The sequence below is a fragment of the Lissotriton vulgaris genome, unplaced genomic scaffold, assembly GCF_964263255.1.
Source record: "Lissotriton vulgaris unplaced genomic scaffold, aLisVul1.2 SCAFFOLD_378, whole genome shotgun sequence".
NCBI lineage: Eukaryota > Metazoa > Chordata > Amphibia > Caudata > Salamandridae > Lissotriton > Lissotriton vulgaris.
The window spans coordinates 957,502-974,495 of NW_028244318.1; the positions used below are offsets into that span (position 1 = coordinate 957,502).

At 47.2% G+C, this 16,994-nt stretch overlaps 1 protein-coding gene across 1 annotated transcript in view; it reads left to right on the top strand.

Annotated features, from left to right (window-relative positions):
- LOC147668100 (disintegrin and metalloproteinase domain-containing protein 12-like) overlaps positions 1-16,994 on the top strand; it is a 1,153,841-nt gene that overhangs the window by 617,992 nt on the left and 518,855 nt on the right. The window contains exon 5 of the mRNA XM_086948784.1: positions 733-798. Within this exon, the coding sequence (XP_086804910.1) occupies positions 733-798 (66 nt within the window). The remainder of the gene's footprint in view (positions 1-732; positions 799-16,994) is intronic.

Consider the following 16,994-nt stretch of genomic DNA (forward strand, 5'->3'; position numbering starts at 1 on the left):
GAGCACACCTCAAATGAAACTATTAAATAAAATGAAAGTCTTGAAATAAATCCTCAAGTTAAGAAGTACACTACCATCTATACTAGCAACATTTTTCTCATGTTAGACTTTACCTGTTCCTCTGCATTGAAGGGGTACAGAGAAACTTTTGAAATTACCATGAGGCAACACTAACTTTACGCATTTATTTTATTTCAAGTCCTAAAGCATCGAAGGAGCATCAATGTAAATGTAAATGTATTTGTACTTGTATAGCGCACAGCTACCCGCAGTGGGTTTCCCGGCGCTTGTACGAATACCGCAAGGGAACCCTTCCTGGCTTTCCCTGTGAAGTGTCCACTCCTGGGCACCCCCATGGTGCAGACCAGGCATCCTTCGCTTTGTGGGGGCCGTTGTGGAGACTAAGCAAGCTATTGCCCAGAGTTGCAGCTTGGGACCCATGATCAGCGGAATTAATGAGCCCGAGACCCGCCAGGGCAGGAATCGAACCCTGGTCCCTGGCCAGAGCTCTGCATCGAGGTCTGCCTGCTCTAACCATTGAGCCACACTTCTTCATCAATGAAGTGCTTAACTGAGAACATATGCATTACAGCAAGATCATGTTAAACATGAAGTGTAGTAAAGAACTGCTTGCTCTATTTTGCACAATCTTGTCTGTGCTTGCCTATCACTAATGACTGTAGGCACTTTCACACCAGCACAAATTCAAGTTTCTCTTACTCTTTTTTACAGCACAAAAGGGACACTTCGAAGATGACTAAATATGTGGAACTCATCATTGTAGCTGATAATCGTGAGGTAAGATTGCTAAAAAAAATGGACATTAATTACAAAAATAAATGATTTTAATGAAGCTGATGTTAATGATTAGACAACATATACTAAACACATGATTGAAAATGGTCCTGAAATTTTCTGCTCTTCAAGTGTTCAGTTCGGTGGTTGCAGATTGTGGCAACCGGCACTAATTTTTGCAGTCCAGGACTTATTTTTCATTATAAAGCTTTGACCCAGAGCAAGAGAGAGAAAAGAAGAAAAGAAAGAAGAAGCAATGAAGTAAGTAAGTGGAGATAAAAATAACCTACATGAGTTTAAAAAGAGAAAGGAAGTTTAAGGGGGAGAAGGAAATAGGCATGAATTGGAATCAAGACTAGGCAGAATTCGTATTCAGCATCCACGGCTTTTGGCAGCACGGTCAGTGGGCTCCAAAGAAAAGCTTTGGGCTCCAGCATTCATGGTATTACAAAAGTAATAATTTCCTCACTGAATGCACTTCAGCAGGGGTCTGAGAATTCATAGATATCTTTGTATAAGATATAATCCACATAGATGGCCAAAGCAGCAGCTGATTATGTGAAGGTGTGAAATAAAATCAGAAGAAGAACCTATGAAGACTTGTTTGAGTATGCCGGTAATTGCATCTGTAAAAGGGAAATTAATTTTGGAGGGGATTTTAACCAGCTGTGGGTGATCTCTTGTGGATGTTGTATTTTTTTAATGTACTGTTACAGCTAAATATTGTATTTGTTGCTGGGTGTGTGTATATTGGCTGATTATTAGGTCCATGTACTTTGTGTAAAGAACCAAAACAAACTTAGTATTAACTAGTTTTAAGAATTATGTGTGCGGAAGACATTTTTGTAGTCTCCATAGCTCCCGAAAGTAACGTAATTATTAATTTAAATTTATTATTCAATTAAACAAAATACATTGCTAATTTTCAATTAAATTTTGTACGCGTTTTTCCTATGTTATGTCTATCGGGATTTGTCTTTTTTTTAATCACAACTACAGCCTGAACCGCTGCCTGGAATTACACTACATTTGGCAGAAAGCTAGATGTTGGTCCAGAAAGCGTACTTTTTGTGAATTGGTGTAAATCCGTTCAGTAGTTTCAGATATATTTAAGTTAAAAAAAATATAGATATCTGGGGACGTGAGTCCTTGCAGTGGACTCACGGATCCTACTAAAATTTGATTGGCTGTCCACTCTTCAACTAGGAAGTGCTGGCAGCCATCTAGGGACTCGGCTTGAAGCAGAGTCCCACAAAAAAGTAGAAAATGAAGAAAAGGGGGCAAGTAGGAATTCCTTGAGCCCTCACATATGGTGGGGAGTACCACAGGGACCCCGCTGGAGGTTAAAAGTATTTTTTTGTATTTGATTTTGCAGGGAATCTGCAAAACTAAAAATAAATAAGACGCACTGGCTCCCACGCATCTCTTTTATGAAGCCCCTGAGTGGCCCAAATTCCGGGGGCAGTGTTTATCAATTATGTGGGTGTGCCCCGGGGACCACCACCTAACTAAGGCAAACAATACAATGAGTTCAGGGGAGGCCAATAGGGCTTCCCCCACACCCGGGCCGCCACCTCCCCGAGGCTAATGTTTTACCAAAGGAAGGGGCTGTGCTGTTCCTCAGCAGCCCCAGGGGGCCGCAGGGACTGCCACCTCCTCGGGGCTAATGTATTAATCAAACAAGTTGCTGCATGGACCCCCATGCAGCCCTGGGGACTGCCACCTCCTCAGGGCTTTAACTTTCTTTGTTGGTGGGCCTCACGGATCGCACCAGCCCTGAGGGCCTTCACATTCCTGGGGCTTTAGCTAAAATAAATGTGGGGGCTGCACAGTCTCCCATCAGCCCTGGGGACTACCATCTCCCGGGGCTTCAATTTTATTAATGGGGGGGCACGCAGACCCCCCAGCCCAAGGGACTAACACATCCCCGTAGCAATAACCAGAAATGCAGAGGCCTGCATGGCCCCCCGAGTCCCGGGGACCGCCATCTCCCTGGGGCTCAAATAATATAATGAAGGGTGTCTGTTGTGGGCCTCAGGGACCACCACCTCCCTGGGGCTAAAGTGAAGTTTGGAGGTGGGCCGTGTGGCCCCCTCCTGGAGCCATAGATAGTCCTCGAACCACTCCCCCCAGGGCCAGGTCCTGCTATGCCCTCCAGACATAACTGTTTGCTGTGGCTTGGCAGGAGCTGTACCACTCCTGCCAAGCCATACCAAACTGTGCTCCTCTTTGAGCAACTGAGAGCATTTTGCTCTTGCTTGCTCAAAACGGAGCACAATTGCTTTGACACAGAAGGAGCTGCATGTTAGTAGCTACCTCTGTGTCAGCTCCCCCACGGTCCCCATCAGTAGAGAATGGGTGCCCTGGGTGAGACCAGGGCATCCTCACTAGAGGCCGTGCCCTGGGGGATTGGGTCCCCGGGGCCGAAATCAGCCCAGGAGCGGGCTTTACGGCCCCTCCACTCCTTGTTTTTTTTTTTTAAAGAAATAAAAAAGCGGGCCCAGGGGATAAGGTCCCCCTGGCCGGAATAGGCCTAAGAGGGGGGGTACTCAGCCCCTCTTCCTTTAAGTTAGAAAATAAAAGAAAAAAGAAAAGGCCGGGCCCCGGGGTCAAAATTGCAGTGGTGGCTCGTCCTCTATGATGGAGGAGCGCCGCCTCCCCCAGCATTGTTAAAATAAAATAAAAAACAATAATAAACCCTGGCTTGTTATTGTTTTATTTTGTTTCCAGGCTGAGTCTTGTGGGTGGGGCTACAGAGATGATGGGCATCGATGGGGAGTGGTAAGCACTGTTCTCAGTTTGGCCGGCCATCTCAAGCAGGCCAAACTGTCATGCTTACTGAAGTTCTATCCAACCCAGCTACATAGCTGAGTTAGAGACCGCAAAGAACAGGCTACTAGTCCCCTTGGGAGTACAATACCTCAGCGCTCCGGCCGATCCTGAAGCTGCGTTCATGCATGACCACAGCTTTAGGATTGGCCACAGGGGAGGCTGGGAGCCTGTGCTTGCAGTGGAGCCATGAGAGGAGCAGAAGACTGGCGATGTGGCAGGCTGCGGGTGGCAGGTAAGTTCTTTTTTATTGTTTTTGTTGTTGTCTCCCCCATCCGCCCGTCTCATCTGATACCAGCCACTACTACGAATTCAACCCATGGAAGGAGGCTGCACGCCTCCACTCCCCCATTTAATAAAAGTGCATGGCCCAGGGGATGGGTCCCCGGGGCCCAAATCTGTCCTGGGAAGGAGGGGTCATGCGGCCCGCCTCCTATTAAAAAACAAATACATAAATGATAAAGGACCAGCAAATCGCCGAAAGGCCCCGCCCACCTTCTCAACTATGCAAATGAGTCTCCGGGCGCACTGCTGGTTGGGGCATGAAGTCCCCATGGATGATGAGAGTAAGCATGGGCGAATTTTGCGGATCTCGCGTTCGCGAATTTTGCGGATTTGCGGATTCGCAATCCGCAAAATCCGCGAATTCCCGCGAATTTGCGGATTTTTTTTTTTTTTGTGTTCGCCCGTGTTTCTGCCAGTTCGCGAGGGTTTTTACAATTTCGCAATTTGCGAACTTACCTGTCGGGTCGCAAGTTTTGCGAACTTGTTGTTTCTACGTGTCCAGCCTGTTTAGGACACTCTTCTTCATCACTGCCACTCTCTGTCACCACTGCCACTCTCTGACTACTCATGCCACCCTCTGGCCCACCCATGCCACCCTCTGTTTCATCACCACACCCTCTGGTTGTCCAGTGTACATTATTTTCGGCAAAGCAAAGCACACCTTCCCTGCCTCAAGTGACCTGAATTAATTTGGGGCTGATTAATGTGTCACAGAATATTTTTTTAGCTGGCACCTGCTTCCTTAGTGCGCCCTGATTAGTGATCTTTTGCACTTGCTAAGTGCTTTCATTGTTGCAAAATTAGTTACAACACCTGCCCTGCCCCAACTGACAATAATGAATTAGGGGCTGATTAATGGATTTTAACTTCCAGCCTGGCTCCTGCTTGTCTCCCTTAGCTGTAATTCAGGACCTTTGTGGCATATGTGTAACTATTCTGAGGTTCAGAGCAGGGTCACATAATAGTTTCAACTGGCAACTGAACTCTGGAGGGGCCCCTCAGGAAGCACTACAGGAAATGGCTACTAATGATGAGCCTGAACTTTTGAACCTGGTAAGTAGTTACTTTCAGTTTTGCTAAAATCGTATTTCTGCAATTTTGCACTTATTCGCGGGGCGCGAACTCACGCGAACTCACGCGAACAGTGCGAGCAAAATCCGCTGCTCGCGGATTTGCGGATTTTGCGGGAGATTCGCGAATCTCGCGGATTGCGAATTTCCCGAAAATCCGCAAAATCCGCGAGCGGAACGGATTTTCCGCCCACACCTAGATGAGAGTCCATGGGGGTCAGAGACGCCGTCTGTTACCTCCAGTAAGTCCCAGACAGCAGGATTGTTGAGAGCTGGTCAGAGGCCCGCCCCCTTTCTCCACCACTTTGCAAAAGCAACTACACTAGTTAAAAAAATATAGAAATTCTCTGATAAAAACAAAGGTTACCAGGATGTGATAGCTAGGAAATGGAATTAAATAAACCTTAGAAATTCACTGGAAAAGCCAAAGGTTACAAGGATGTCATAGTTAAGCCAAGGTTTCACTGGTGCAAAACCAGTGAAATTCTGCACTTATAGTTAGCTGAGCTAACTATAACTCATGCCCCCGCAGTGCACTGCTTATGAACTCACATGTTACATCACCGCATGGCATGGTCAGTGACATTACTGATGACATCTCAAATCACAACACTGATGACACCTCCATAAAAACTTTAATACACCCACTCAACCATTCACTGACCCATACCAGTACTTACACACCCACTCGCTGATTCATAGATCTACAGACACATCCACTCACTGGCCCATACAGCCACTCAAACACTCACTCACTCGCTAATACAGGTACTGACATATAATATATATATATATATATATATATTTTTTTTTTTAAAATTTTTTTTTTTTATTTTTTTTTATTTTGGGGATATATCCACCCTAAAATTACCCTTATATCTATTTACTTCTACCCATACTTAAACCCTAAAATTACTATTCCCTCCCATTACCTCTAACCACCACTAAAGCCTAAAATCAGCTCTACCTTTGTTTATCTCTACCAACCCCTCAACCCTAAAATCACCTTTACTCCCTTTACCTCTACCCACCTCTTCCCCTAAAATCACCCTTATCTTCCTTTACCTCTATCCACCCCTGAACCATAAAATTACGCTTACCTCTGATAAGCGTGGCTCAAATCCACCCGAGTGACTTACCGCACTCACCTATAGGTATTCTGTAGAAAGTCAGCCGGACAGTGGAGAAGAATAAACAACAGTCTTTATTAGGCCAAACACACTCATATGAGAGGGCCCTGTCCGACCTCACTCCTAGGAGTGCGAACGAGAGGACTGACTCTCTACATCACAGCAGTACATTATAATGCAACACAGTACATTGGGGTACGCCCCTTCTGGAAAATTACTGAAACCCAGGCAGAGGAACAATGTCCTCATACAGTAGGCATCTGCACCTGCAAGAGATACATCGCTATCTTTACTCAAGGTCGTGGAGCTAGGCTTCAGCGTCTCTGGGGCATGAGAATATTACTGATAAAGAGACTTGTTAGTTTCGGCCACCGTTAGCTGAGAAACGAAAACTGCTGTCTTAGTGAATTTCTCTATTCCTACGGGAGGGGCAGATGAGCGAGTACGACTCGCAAGCTCAGGGGGTATACAAAATGGAGGCACACAGGCTAAGCTAAGGAACTAATATCGTCACACATTATAAGTGAATAATAATGTCAAAAGCAAGAGTAATGTATCAGTTAGTCACATGATGCTAACTTGCATATAAGGATAGGGAAGGTTGGGGCATCGAAAAGTGAATTCTATCAGACCCTCCTTTTAGCATCATTGGCTAACTGCAGCCATATAATTATTTGCCAAAAGGTAGCGCCTTCACATCCATTCTAAGGGCAGAGCATCATATTTATTCAAAAAGATCATCTGCAATAATTATCATCCAATTTGCATCAGGAAAGTCAGTAATGATAGAGGCAGTATATTGACCTGACACCTTCTTTCGTGGTCGCAAATTCGTAGCACACATTGAGCAACATGGGGGAAGGCAGTATACACAGAGGCAACATGTCAGTATTACGCTCACCACACCAACTAAACCCATCAATATTTTCCAACCCCAAGAGGAGAAAGCGCCCCAGAGCCACCCTTGTAAGGACCATGTCCCGTTATCCTGATGGAGTTCAGTCGCTAATCTATGTAATTTCTGTACTGCCAAATTAACAGTCGGAGCTGAGTCTGGAATATATACGCAACAAGACGTCCCGATGACGCGACAGGCCCCGCCCCTATCTGCCAGGATGACGTCAAGCACCATCCTATTCTGAATCGTAAATAATCTCATAGCCTGAATCTCAACGGACATGTTAGTCGCAATGTCAGCTTCAGTAAGGACTACTTTTTCCATCACCCTGGACAGCCGTCGAATGGCCCTACTGTTAAATATCGAACCCCAGAAAGGTAGAAGGCCCTTAGAAAAATCAGTCCATTGCTGTAAAGAGGTGTCCGTCTGGTCAACGTCATCTACCTGAAGTTCCCTCCTTTTACGCTGCTCTTGTGGACTGGGAAACCTACGATGAGTCTTGTGATAGTCGGAGGGTGCCACGTATACAGGAGGAATCATATAAGCTAAGTAACATACCCCACCCCAACCTTCAGGCAACCATAAGTATCCATTATCTCCACACACAAAATAGATACTGGGGGGAGTAACCAAAGAGGGGCTGAGAGGCAAACGTATTAATGCCGTCACGTTACAAGAACTATTACCAACCTTGATGGGGCCCCTACCCTCGATACAGAAAAATGGTTGCGGACCCACTACAGCCAGGGGTATCAGAGACTTAACACTGTCATTTCCCTTTGGTGGGTGTCTGTAAGTCAAGGAGGAATTCAGTCGTAGAAAGCTTTCCCTAACTTTGTCAGTGTCATTTGGAATTAAAAACCGGCCCACCTTTTTCTCACACGTCTCTATAAACGTCTGATCAAAACGTCCGTCAGTATATATCCGTCCAAGGGAAGAGGGAGGCAGAGGACGTACCCACATTGTCATTGTCGATCCCCTATTCTGCAGTCGAGGAGTCAGAAAATCTGGCTGCTGAAAATATTTGACCAGACCTATGAGAGTGTACCACCCCACACAACTATTCACAGTCGTCAAAGGAAGCGCTAGAAATCTATCCTTCTTGTAAGCAGCAGAAGGTAGGAGCCCACAAACCCAACAGTCCGTAATGTTTGTGGTGGCGTGAGCATGGTGCAAAGTCTTTATAAAAACATTTTCTTTGTAACCTCGTCTAAGCATTCGTTCACCATAATCTACAGTAATAATGTTGTGTTCAGGAACAGCAGTAGGTGTGGGTGCAAACACATGAACGGGATAGGCTTTATCCAAGAAAAACAATATACCCAGAGTCACTAGAAAAGCAATGAGCACTATAACAAGGAGTACTATTTTTCCTTTCCGGGAAAGGGCCAACCAGGGAGAATCAGTCAAGGGTCTTGGAGGAGCCGCAAAGGGCTGCTCCTCATCAGGGCTGGGGCGACCAAAAGGGTACATATTGAAAATTGCAAAAATATATCAAAAAAATGAAAAAATCACTTCTAAAAAAAATAGTCCCAGACTATCCGCCGAAACCGGCCAGAGGGGTTCTTCAACCCTAAAAAAGGGATCTTCTCCCTGTGTCCTTCAAAGCCTCACAGGCAGGCTTTTACCGTCCATACCTTAATCCCACGTCGCTTGACACACAGCAATTGAAACAGAGGAGCACTTAATCTGGGCCCCTCACCACTCTATAGTCTCATAGAACACAATCTTCGGCTAAACACCAGGGCTCTTACAAGTCCATCCCTACCACTAAATCTTCTTTTATATCAGAATGTCCACTAAGCCCTTCTTCCAGTGTTTAGTCCAGTACACTTTCACTTATTTCGGGGCCGCAGATTATAGCGAGTGCTCCCTCGCACTTCGGGATCAGTAAACAAAACAGGTGTATCCGTAGCATGCACTGAACTCTCGGAATCAGCTCCACTAGTAGCAATGGGAGCAACGGAGCCCTTTGAAGCACTTTGTTCTGCACGTGACTTTAATTTTGTCTTGTCACCTTGCTCCTCTCCCCTCAGTGAAGCATCCGAGAAGGGAACATATCTGGGTATTTGCTCATGTTCCTCGTCAGCAATTCCTTCTCTGACCCACTGGTCGTAGGGTAGCGTCAGCGGGACCCTTTTAACGTGGGAGGCGTGCGTCCACGCCTTCCTGCCTTCCACTCGAAGTGCCGTGCGTGTCGTCAAGAGTACTTGGCGTGGCTCTGACCACCTGGGCTCCAGACAGGATTTCCGTTGGTATTTTCTTACGACGACCCAGTCCCCTGGGTGGATGGCGTGTCCAGGCCCCTCCGGCAGCGGCTTCAGGGTGTCTGCTACCTGCTGGTGAATAGAACGAAGATCTTTAGTCAAAGCATACAAGTAGTCTATCAACAGAGGGTGTTCAATTTCAGAAAAACACTTAGGTCTGGGTACTCCCCAAACGTTGGCCGGACGGCCAAATATAACTTCGTGTGGGGAGACACCCGTCTTGGAGTTAACAGTTACTCTGGTAGAAAGCAATGCTAAAGGAAGGGCATCTGGCCAACGGAGTCCTGTACTCTCCTGTATTTTGGCCATCTTTAATTTTAGCGTTCCGTTAAATCGTTCCACAAGTCCTGCGGCCTGAGGATGTTAGGCCGCGTGGAACTTTTGGGAAATCTGTAAACCTTTACATATCTGCTTCATCAATTCCGCATTAAAGGACGTACCATTATCACTCCAGATCACCCTAGGAAATCCAAAGCGGGAAAAGTACTCCTTAATCAACATCTTTGCAGTAGAAATAGCTGTACAATCCTTTGTTGGAAACGCCTCCACCCATCTGCTGAAAGCGCATACAACCACCAAGACGTATTTGAGATTGTTGACCCTTTCCATTTCAATATAATCCATCTGAATCACCTCAAAAGGGAAAGAGGGAGGTGCAAAATTTCCCACTGGGACAGGGGTACCCTTTCCTGGATTGTGCCTCAAACATACCATGCACTGTCGGACCAAGTGAGTCGCCACTTTAGAGATATTTTTATTGCTCCAGACTGGGTCCAACAGCTTGCATATACCCTTGGCACTAATATGTGCAGGCCCATGAGCCATTGTCATCACTGGAAGAACATATGTGTTCGGAAGTAACCATTGTCTCTTATCGGTCACATCTGTCCAACATTCATCAGCATCCAATCGCCCCCCACCGTCCTTCCATGTCCTCAATTCGTCTTCAGTCACTTTCTCTTGTATATTTTGCACACTCTGTACAGTATCTGCAAACATGTTAACATCTGGCACCCATCTAGCTGGGCCTGCCACAAACATCCGTGGTAATTTTGTCCGAGCAGTCTCTTTTGCCGTTTCGTCTGCAAAGGCATTGCCTCGTCCCACATCATCCACTATTGTCTTGTGTGCGCTGCACTTTATCACTGTCAGTCGCTTGGGTAACGTCAATGCTGCTAACAGTCGTAATATCAGCGGACCATGCTGTATGCGTTGTCTATGTGAAGTCAGAAATCCCCGTTCTGCCCACAGTCGCCCATAATTATGAGCCACGCCAAAGGCGTATTGGCTGTCAGTATAAATGTTCACGTCCAGTCCCTCACTCAATTCACATGCTCTCAGTAAAGCTATAATTTCTGCAGCTTGGGCCGAGTTGTAAGGTATTCTAGAAGTCTCCACTACCGTCTGTAATGTCGTTATTGCATATGCTGCTGTCGATGTACCATCTGCAAGTTTGAAACAAGACCCATCCACATACAACTCCCCATCCGGTTCATCTAAGGGCTTGTCCGTCAGATCCACCCTCCCCTTTGTCTCTTCTTCAGTCCGAAACAAACAGTCATGTGTGTCATCGTCCTTTGTATCCGTGGGGATAGGTAACAATGTGGCAGGATTCAGTGTAGCACACCTTTTTATCGTCACATGAGGTGCAAAGAGGGTCATCTCATAACCGGTAAGACGAGCACTCGTTAAATGCTGCGTCTGTGTTCTGTTTAGTAAAATGTCCACAGCATGCGGTACCATTACTGTGAGGTCTGAACCCAATACAAGCCCTGCCGATGGTCTTATAGAGACCGCAGCAGCCGCCGTGGCTCTCAGACAACTCGGCAGCGCTCTTGCCACATTGTCGAGCATCGCAGAAAAGTAAGCGCAGGGTCTCTGTTTCCCTCCGAAACATTGTGTTAAGACAGACAACGCGCAACCTTCCGCCTCGTGTACATAAAGAACAAAAGGCTTCTGGTAATCAGGTGCTCCCAGAACGGGTGCAGAACATAAAGCAGTTTTTAGTGACTCAAACGCTTCCTGACATGCAGGGGTCCAGGGTAGGGGTTCGCGCACTTCTTTGGTAGTCAGATACAATAGGGGTTTTGTTAGTAACGCATAATTAGGTATCCACTGGCGACAATACGATGTTATGCCCAAGAATGCGCGCACCTCTCGCTGCATGTTAGGTATCTTTATATTAGTTATCGCTTTTATGCGCTCTGGCGTCAATCTCCTCCCCACTTTCGAAAGGAGGTGACCTAGGTAGGTAACCTCCGTTTGACAGTATTGAAACTTTGGAAGGGACACCTTATGCCCCCTTTTTGCCAAATGATGCAGTAATTTAATTGTAGCATCCCGACAACCCTTCTCGTCGTCCGATGCAATCAGGATATCATCCACATATTGCAACATAACGTTGTCAGGTGGAAGTTCCAGTTCATCCAATTGTGCCTTCAGTGCTTGACTATATATGCTCGGACTTTCTGTGTAACCTTGGGGAATTCTCTTAAACTTGAAGCTTCCGCCAGCCAATGAGAATCCGAAGAGGAAACGGCTGTCTTCATGTACTGGGATACTGAAGAAAGCATTCTTCAGGTCCAGGACAGAAAAATATTTAGCAGATGGGGGAATCATTGTCAATATCGTAGTGATGTCCGAGACCACCGGGTATTGTGGCTCCACTACTCTATTCACATGGCGCAAATCAATCACAAACCTATATACATCAGGAGTATTATCAGTAGCTTCAGGCGACCGTCTTTTAAGGATCGGTAGTATGGGGCTGTTACATATGTTCGAATCCGTCTCTTCCACTACACCTGACCGAATCAAATCTTGTATTATTTGCAACAGGGCTTTCTCTCCCTCCCTAGGAATTCTGTACTGTGGTACCCTGGGTAGTTTCGCCCCCACCTTTACCCTTATTGATACCGGGGCGATATCCATTTTACCCACATCTGTATCATTGACAGCCCACAAACTGTCGGGTATCCCTTCAAATTCAGGTGGTAGAGGGTCATCTTTAGAAAAACATTGTAGCGGGCGAGCAACAGTCGGGCCTAACGTGAGGTACACTCCATCCGGAGAACAATAAATGGTGGCGTGCAACCTCTTCAATAAGTCTAAGCCCAGTAAATTTTCTCCACAATTCGATGTCAATAAAAACGGTGAATCAACAGTGAAAGGACCAATCGTTAATGTAAGGGGTTTGGAAATGGGGCTAATCACCGGGGTACCTGAAAAACCCACAGAGATATTGTTCTTGCCAGACAGAGCCGCCCCGGGGACCCGAGAATGAGCCACTGAACTTTTCATTGCACCCGTATCCACTAGAAATTTTTGCTGAGACCCCAATAAGTCTGCCTCGACATAGGGTCCCCTCTGATCAACTTCCACAGGCCCTCGCTCTGTCCTACGCTGTCCTAGTTATGGGAGAACCCTGTCAGATCGTCCACGGAGTAATCATCATTATAGTACTGACCACCGCCCCTTTGCAGCTGTTGCACCATTGTCGAAGTAATTACCTCCCGGCCTCCAGCCTCCATCTGATCGCGCACTCTGTCTCCCGGAGTCACCACTACCTCTTCCTCGACCTCGTCCTGAACCGGCATTTGACTGAAACAGAGGGCGATCCCTCCACCAATGCCCCTCTTGCTTACACTTCGCACACTGATTCGGTCCCAATCTTTCCCTACTTTCACCTCTGCCATAGCCGCCACCACCACGTCCTGGTGCCGCACCTCTTCCTCGACCCCTCGACACTTGCTGTAATAAAACCCTAGTCTTCAAATCCTTAGCCTTCTTTTCCTGCTTGTCCTTACTCTCATTTTCTCTATGTTCATAATACTGAGCCATGCTAAGAATGCCAGAGGGGGAGGACGTCATCCACGTGCTCTCCGACGCTTGCAACCTTGCTGAAATCTCAGGCAACAAGTTCATGACAAAACTATTAACAAAGAGTCGCAACCCTCCATCCTGTGACACATCTTGCCCACTAAAATCCATGAACGTCTCTTCAAACCTCGTAAAGAAGTCCGAAACTGCCTCATCCTTTTTCTGCTTACAAGCCGTCAACTTGTCCCAGTCTACCTTCTTCGGGGGAATGAGAGCGTGCATGTATTTTATTATGCGCCCCGGCAACGCCAAAATCTCAGCTTTCGGCTTTTCTCCTGGCTTACGCTCCTTATCCCAATCCTGTAACTCCTGCCACGTACCACCTAGTTCTTCCGAATGATCTGTGCCCTTCACCTGGCGCCATACATCGACCGGGACCAGAAGCCCAAAAAACTGTTCAACATCAGCTAAAGTCATTACAGTGGAAGACGCAGCTTCCGTCAATTCTTTATAGTACGCAGTCGGGTTCTTTCTAGAGTCCGGCAACTGGGCCTTTAAAGCTAACACCTCACTTCTCTTCCATGGTGTATACACCCACTGCTCCTGGAAATGTGCATCTACCCTATTCCTGGTGACAGCCTTCGTGACTGGGTCTACCATCTCGGGTATCTCGGGATGAAAGATAGGGTGCACTTCACGCATTGGATGTATACCTGGAAAATGGGGCGTACCTGCTGAGGGCAATTCATTTCTATACTGCAATAAGGCACGTAAACTGCGCATCACCTCCTTCACCCCAGTATTCGTTCTGTAGGCTCCGCTCTGTATATCTCGTAAAGTCGCCGGAGCCACACCTCCATACCCCTGCTCCCATAACGTTATCAATACATTTGACATGTGCCACAAAGCGTGCTGTTGCATCAAAGGCTCAAAATCTTTCATTGTAGACCAAATGTCTTCAAACGAATAAATGTTATTCCTAGCCCACTGGCATGCCTGGTTGGCCACTATACTTTTCTCGTCCAAACCAACCGTAGAACGCGTAAGCAACTTTCGTACTTGTGAGAGCAGTCCGCTACCTGCGCCTCGACTCGGCGTTGACATCTCCTGACCAGGGGTGGTGCTAGCTGAGGCAGTAGGGAGTGCTATAGAAAATGGGGAGGGAGCGGGCGAAGTGGTCTGGAGCAAAGAAACGAGGGGTGTCGAGGGCGGGGAAGCAGAAATCGCTGCGCCATGTTGGTGCGGGGCACTTGCTAATGGACCCGGAACCTCACTAGTAGAGGCGGGGGCTGGCAGAGAGGGGTACAATGACTGCGGAGCATAAGGAGGAGGGGGTTGAGTACTCAAAATATCTTCCATTTCATCCTGTTCGTCCTCTCGTACTACATAACTTTTATTTTCTTTCAACCTGCAAAGCCTATCTGCGTGCTCCAAACGCTGCTCATTCTCATTCTTAGTATGTTCTCTCGCTTTCTGCGCCATTGTCTGCGTGGACTTTTTAAAAGCCTCTTTCTCTTCTCTCAACTTACGTTTCCTGGCTTCCTTTTGCCACACTCTTAAAGAATCAAACATGCTTTGACGGCTACGCCTAGCAAACAATTTGTCCTGTAAATAATCCAATTTAGCTTCTTCAAAAGAACCCGTCAAGGGCCACTGCAAATCCACATTGTCAGCGGTGTACCGGTGCCATAAAGTGCCAAACAAAATCGTGGGCAATCCATGCTTGATATACATATCAAAGCTTGGAGTGCTCTCAGGGGTTGCAGGTTGGCTCTCAGCCAGCCTAGAATCTGAAACACGACAGCAACATCCAAAACATCGTAACTTACTAAAACACAGCATCTCTACTTTGGTGTAAAATAAAGCACTGCTCCTCAAAATTCGTCACCTCGAATCACCAGCCCGAGCTCATTCATACACACATATAATTATACGTTAGAAAATCACACACACACACACACATAAAATTCCTCCAAACACGTGTTACCAAATGGGACAAGACCCGTCGACCAAGTCCTGGGGAACCTGGACCCTACCGCAGACCGAATAGTACACTAACTGTTCTGAGGATGGAGAAGACATCCGCTCCCCGTGCGGCACTACGGATCACTGCACACTTTACCACGGGAGACCCAGGACTCACCTCCACTGAACCACCACTCTAGGAGTTCAGGGTAAGTTCCGGAGTCCACCCGCAATGAGCCACGCCTTCACCACAGTACCACCCGGTCGGATTACTACAAACAATATATCCAGATATTCTCCCACCCTCGTTAAGTCTGTCAGAGCACCTGTTCGCACTCTGAGTTCCCCGGAGCACACTAGCCCCAGGAGCACACCGGCTCCTCAAACCACCGGAGACACCTTAGTCTCCCGGAACACTCCAGTTCCTTAAACAATCACAGGTGGACCACTCACCTTCTGTACGCGGTACCGACATCTACCGTTCTCCACCTCCGGCTGCCAGGACCAACACGGTCAGCTCCGAGTTCCGCCTTCTGGACCCCGGCGTAAGATCCGAACCGGGACCTCTCCCGATCAGCAGGGTGGGGCAGCGCTGCGAGAACCAAGCTCGGCATCAGATGGGTACCTGGGCCCACCGTGCCGACCAGCGGGTCCCCGGTCTTCTGCTACCCACCTACGGGTGAGAAAGATCTTTATCGCGGGCTCCCTATTCGGGCGCCATCTGATAAGCGTGGCTCAAATCCACCCGAGTGACTTACCGCACTCACCTATAGGTATTCTGTAGAAAGTCAGCCGGACAGTGGAGAAGAATAAACAACAGTCTTTATTAGGCCAAACACACTCATATGAGAGGGCCCTGTCCGACCTCACTCCTAGGAGTGCGAACGAGAGGACTGACTCTCTACATCACAGCAGTACATTATAATGCAACACAGTACATTGGGGTACGCCCCTTCTGGAAAATTACTGAAACCCAGACAGAGGGTGGTACCCCAGCGCTTCACGACCTTCCTACTGGGTCTGGCTCATGACGTGCCTTTGGCAGGACATTGGGGGCAGGACAAGACCTTTCACAGGCTTGTCACTAACTTCTTCTGGCCCCAAATGCGAAGGTAGTCAGATGGACATTGCAGGTCTTTCCAAACTTGCAAGGCAAGTGGTAAGAGTGAGAGGAAGGTCAAAACTCCTCTCCAAACTTTTCCAGTGGTTGGAATGCCCTTCAGAAGGGTAGGGATGGACATTGTGGGACAACTTGATCCCAAGACAGACATGGGCAACAGGTACAACTTGGTCTTGGTGGACCATGCCACCCCATACCCGGAGGCAGTCCCTCTCAGGACAAAGTCGGCGCCAGTGGTGGGTCGACATCAAGGAACTGTTTTTCAAGCATATTTCGATAACTGCATATTTTTAAGTATTGTATGGTGGATTTGTATCGTTTTTGGTCTTGCCTTAAGTATATAAAAATATTGGATATTTTTCTAAACTGTTGTGGTGTCCTTTTGTATTGCTTACACTGTATTACAGTTGGTTATGTGCAGAAGCTTTACACATTGCCTCTAAGATAAGCCTAACTGCTCGTGCCAAGCTACCAAGGGGGTGAGCATGGGAAATTATAGGAGTGCAACTCCTTTATCCTAACAAGAGTGGTGGTTTCTGCGTGGCTTTGGCACATGCCATAGCCTACCAAAAATCCCATTTCTAACACTTGGCTTTTGAGACAGCAAGGTGTGTGGATGCAAGCAGGGGCAAGCCAAAGCCAAGCCCTTCTGTGTCCATCAGTACCCAGATGGCACCAGCGGTCAGGTACATAGGTCATTTTGTGTCAACCCTCTGGCAGTACTCCTTTATGGAGCTAATGAATCTGGTGACCACCCAACCCAATGTTTGCGCCATGGGCTGGACATCACTCAAATGGCAATTCACATCGGTAAGC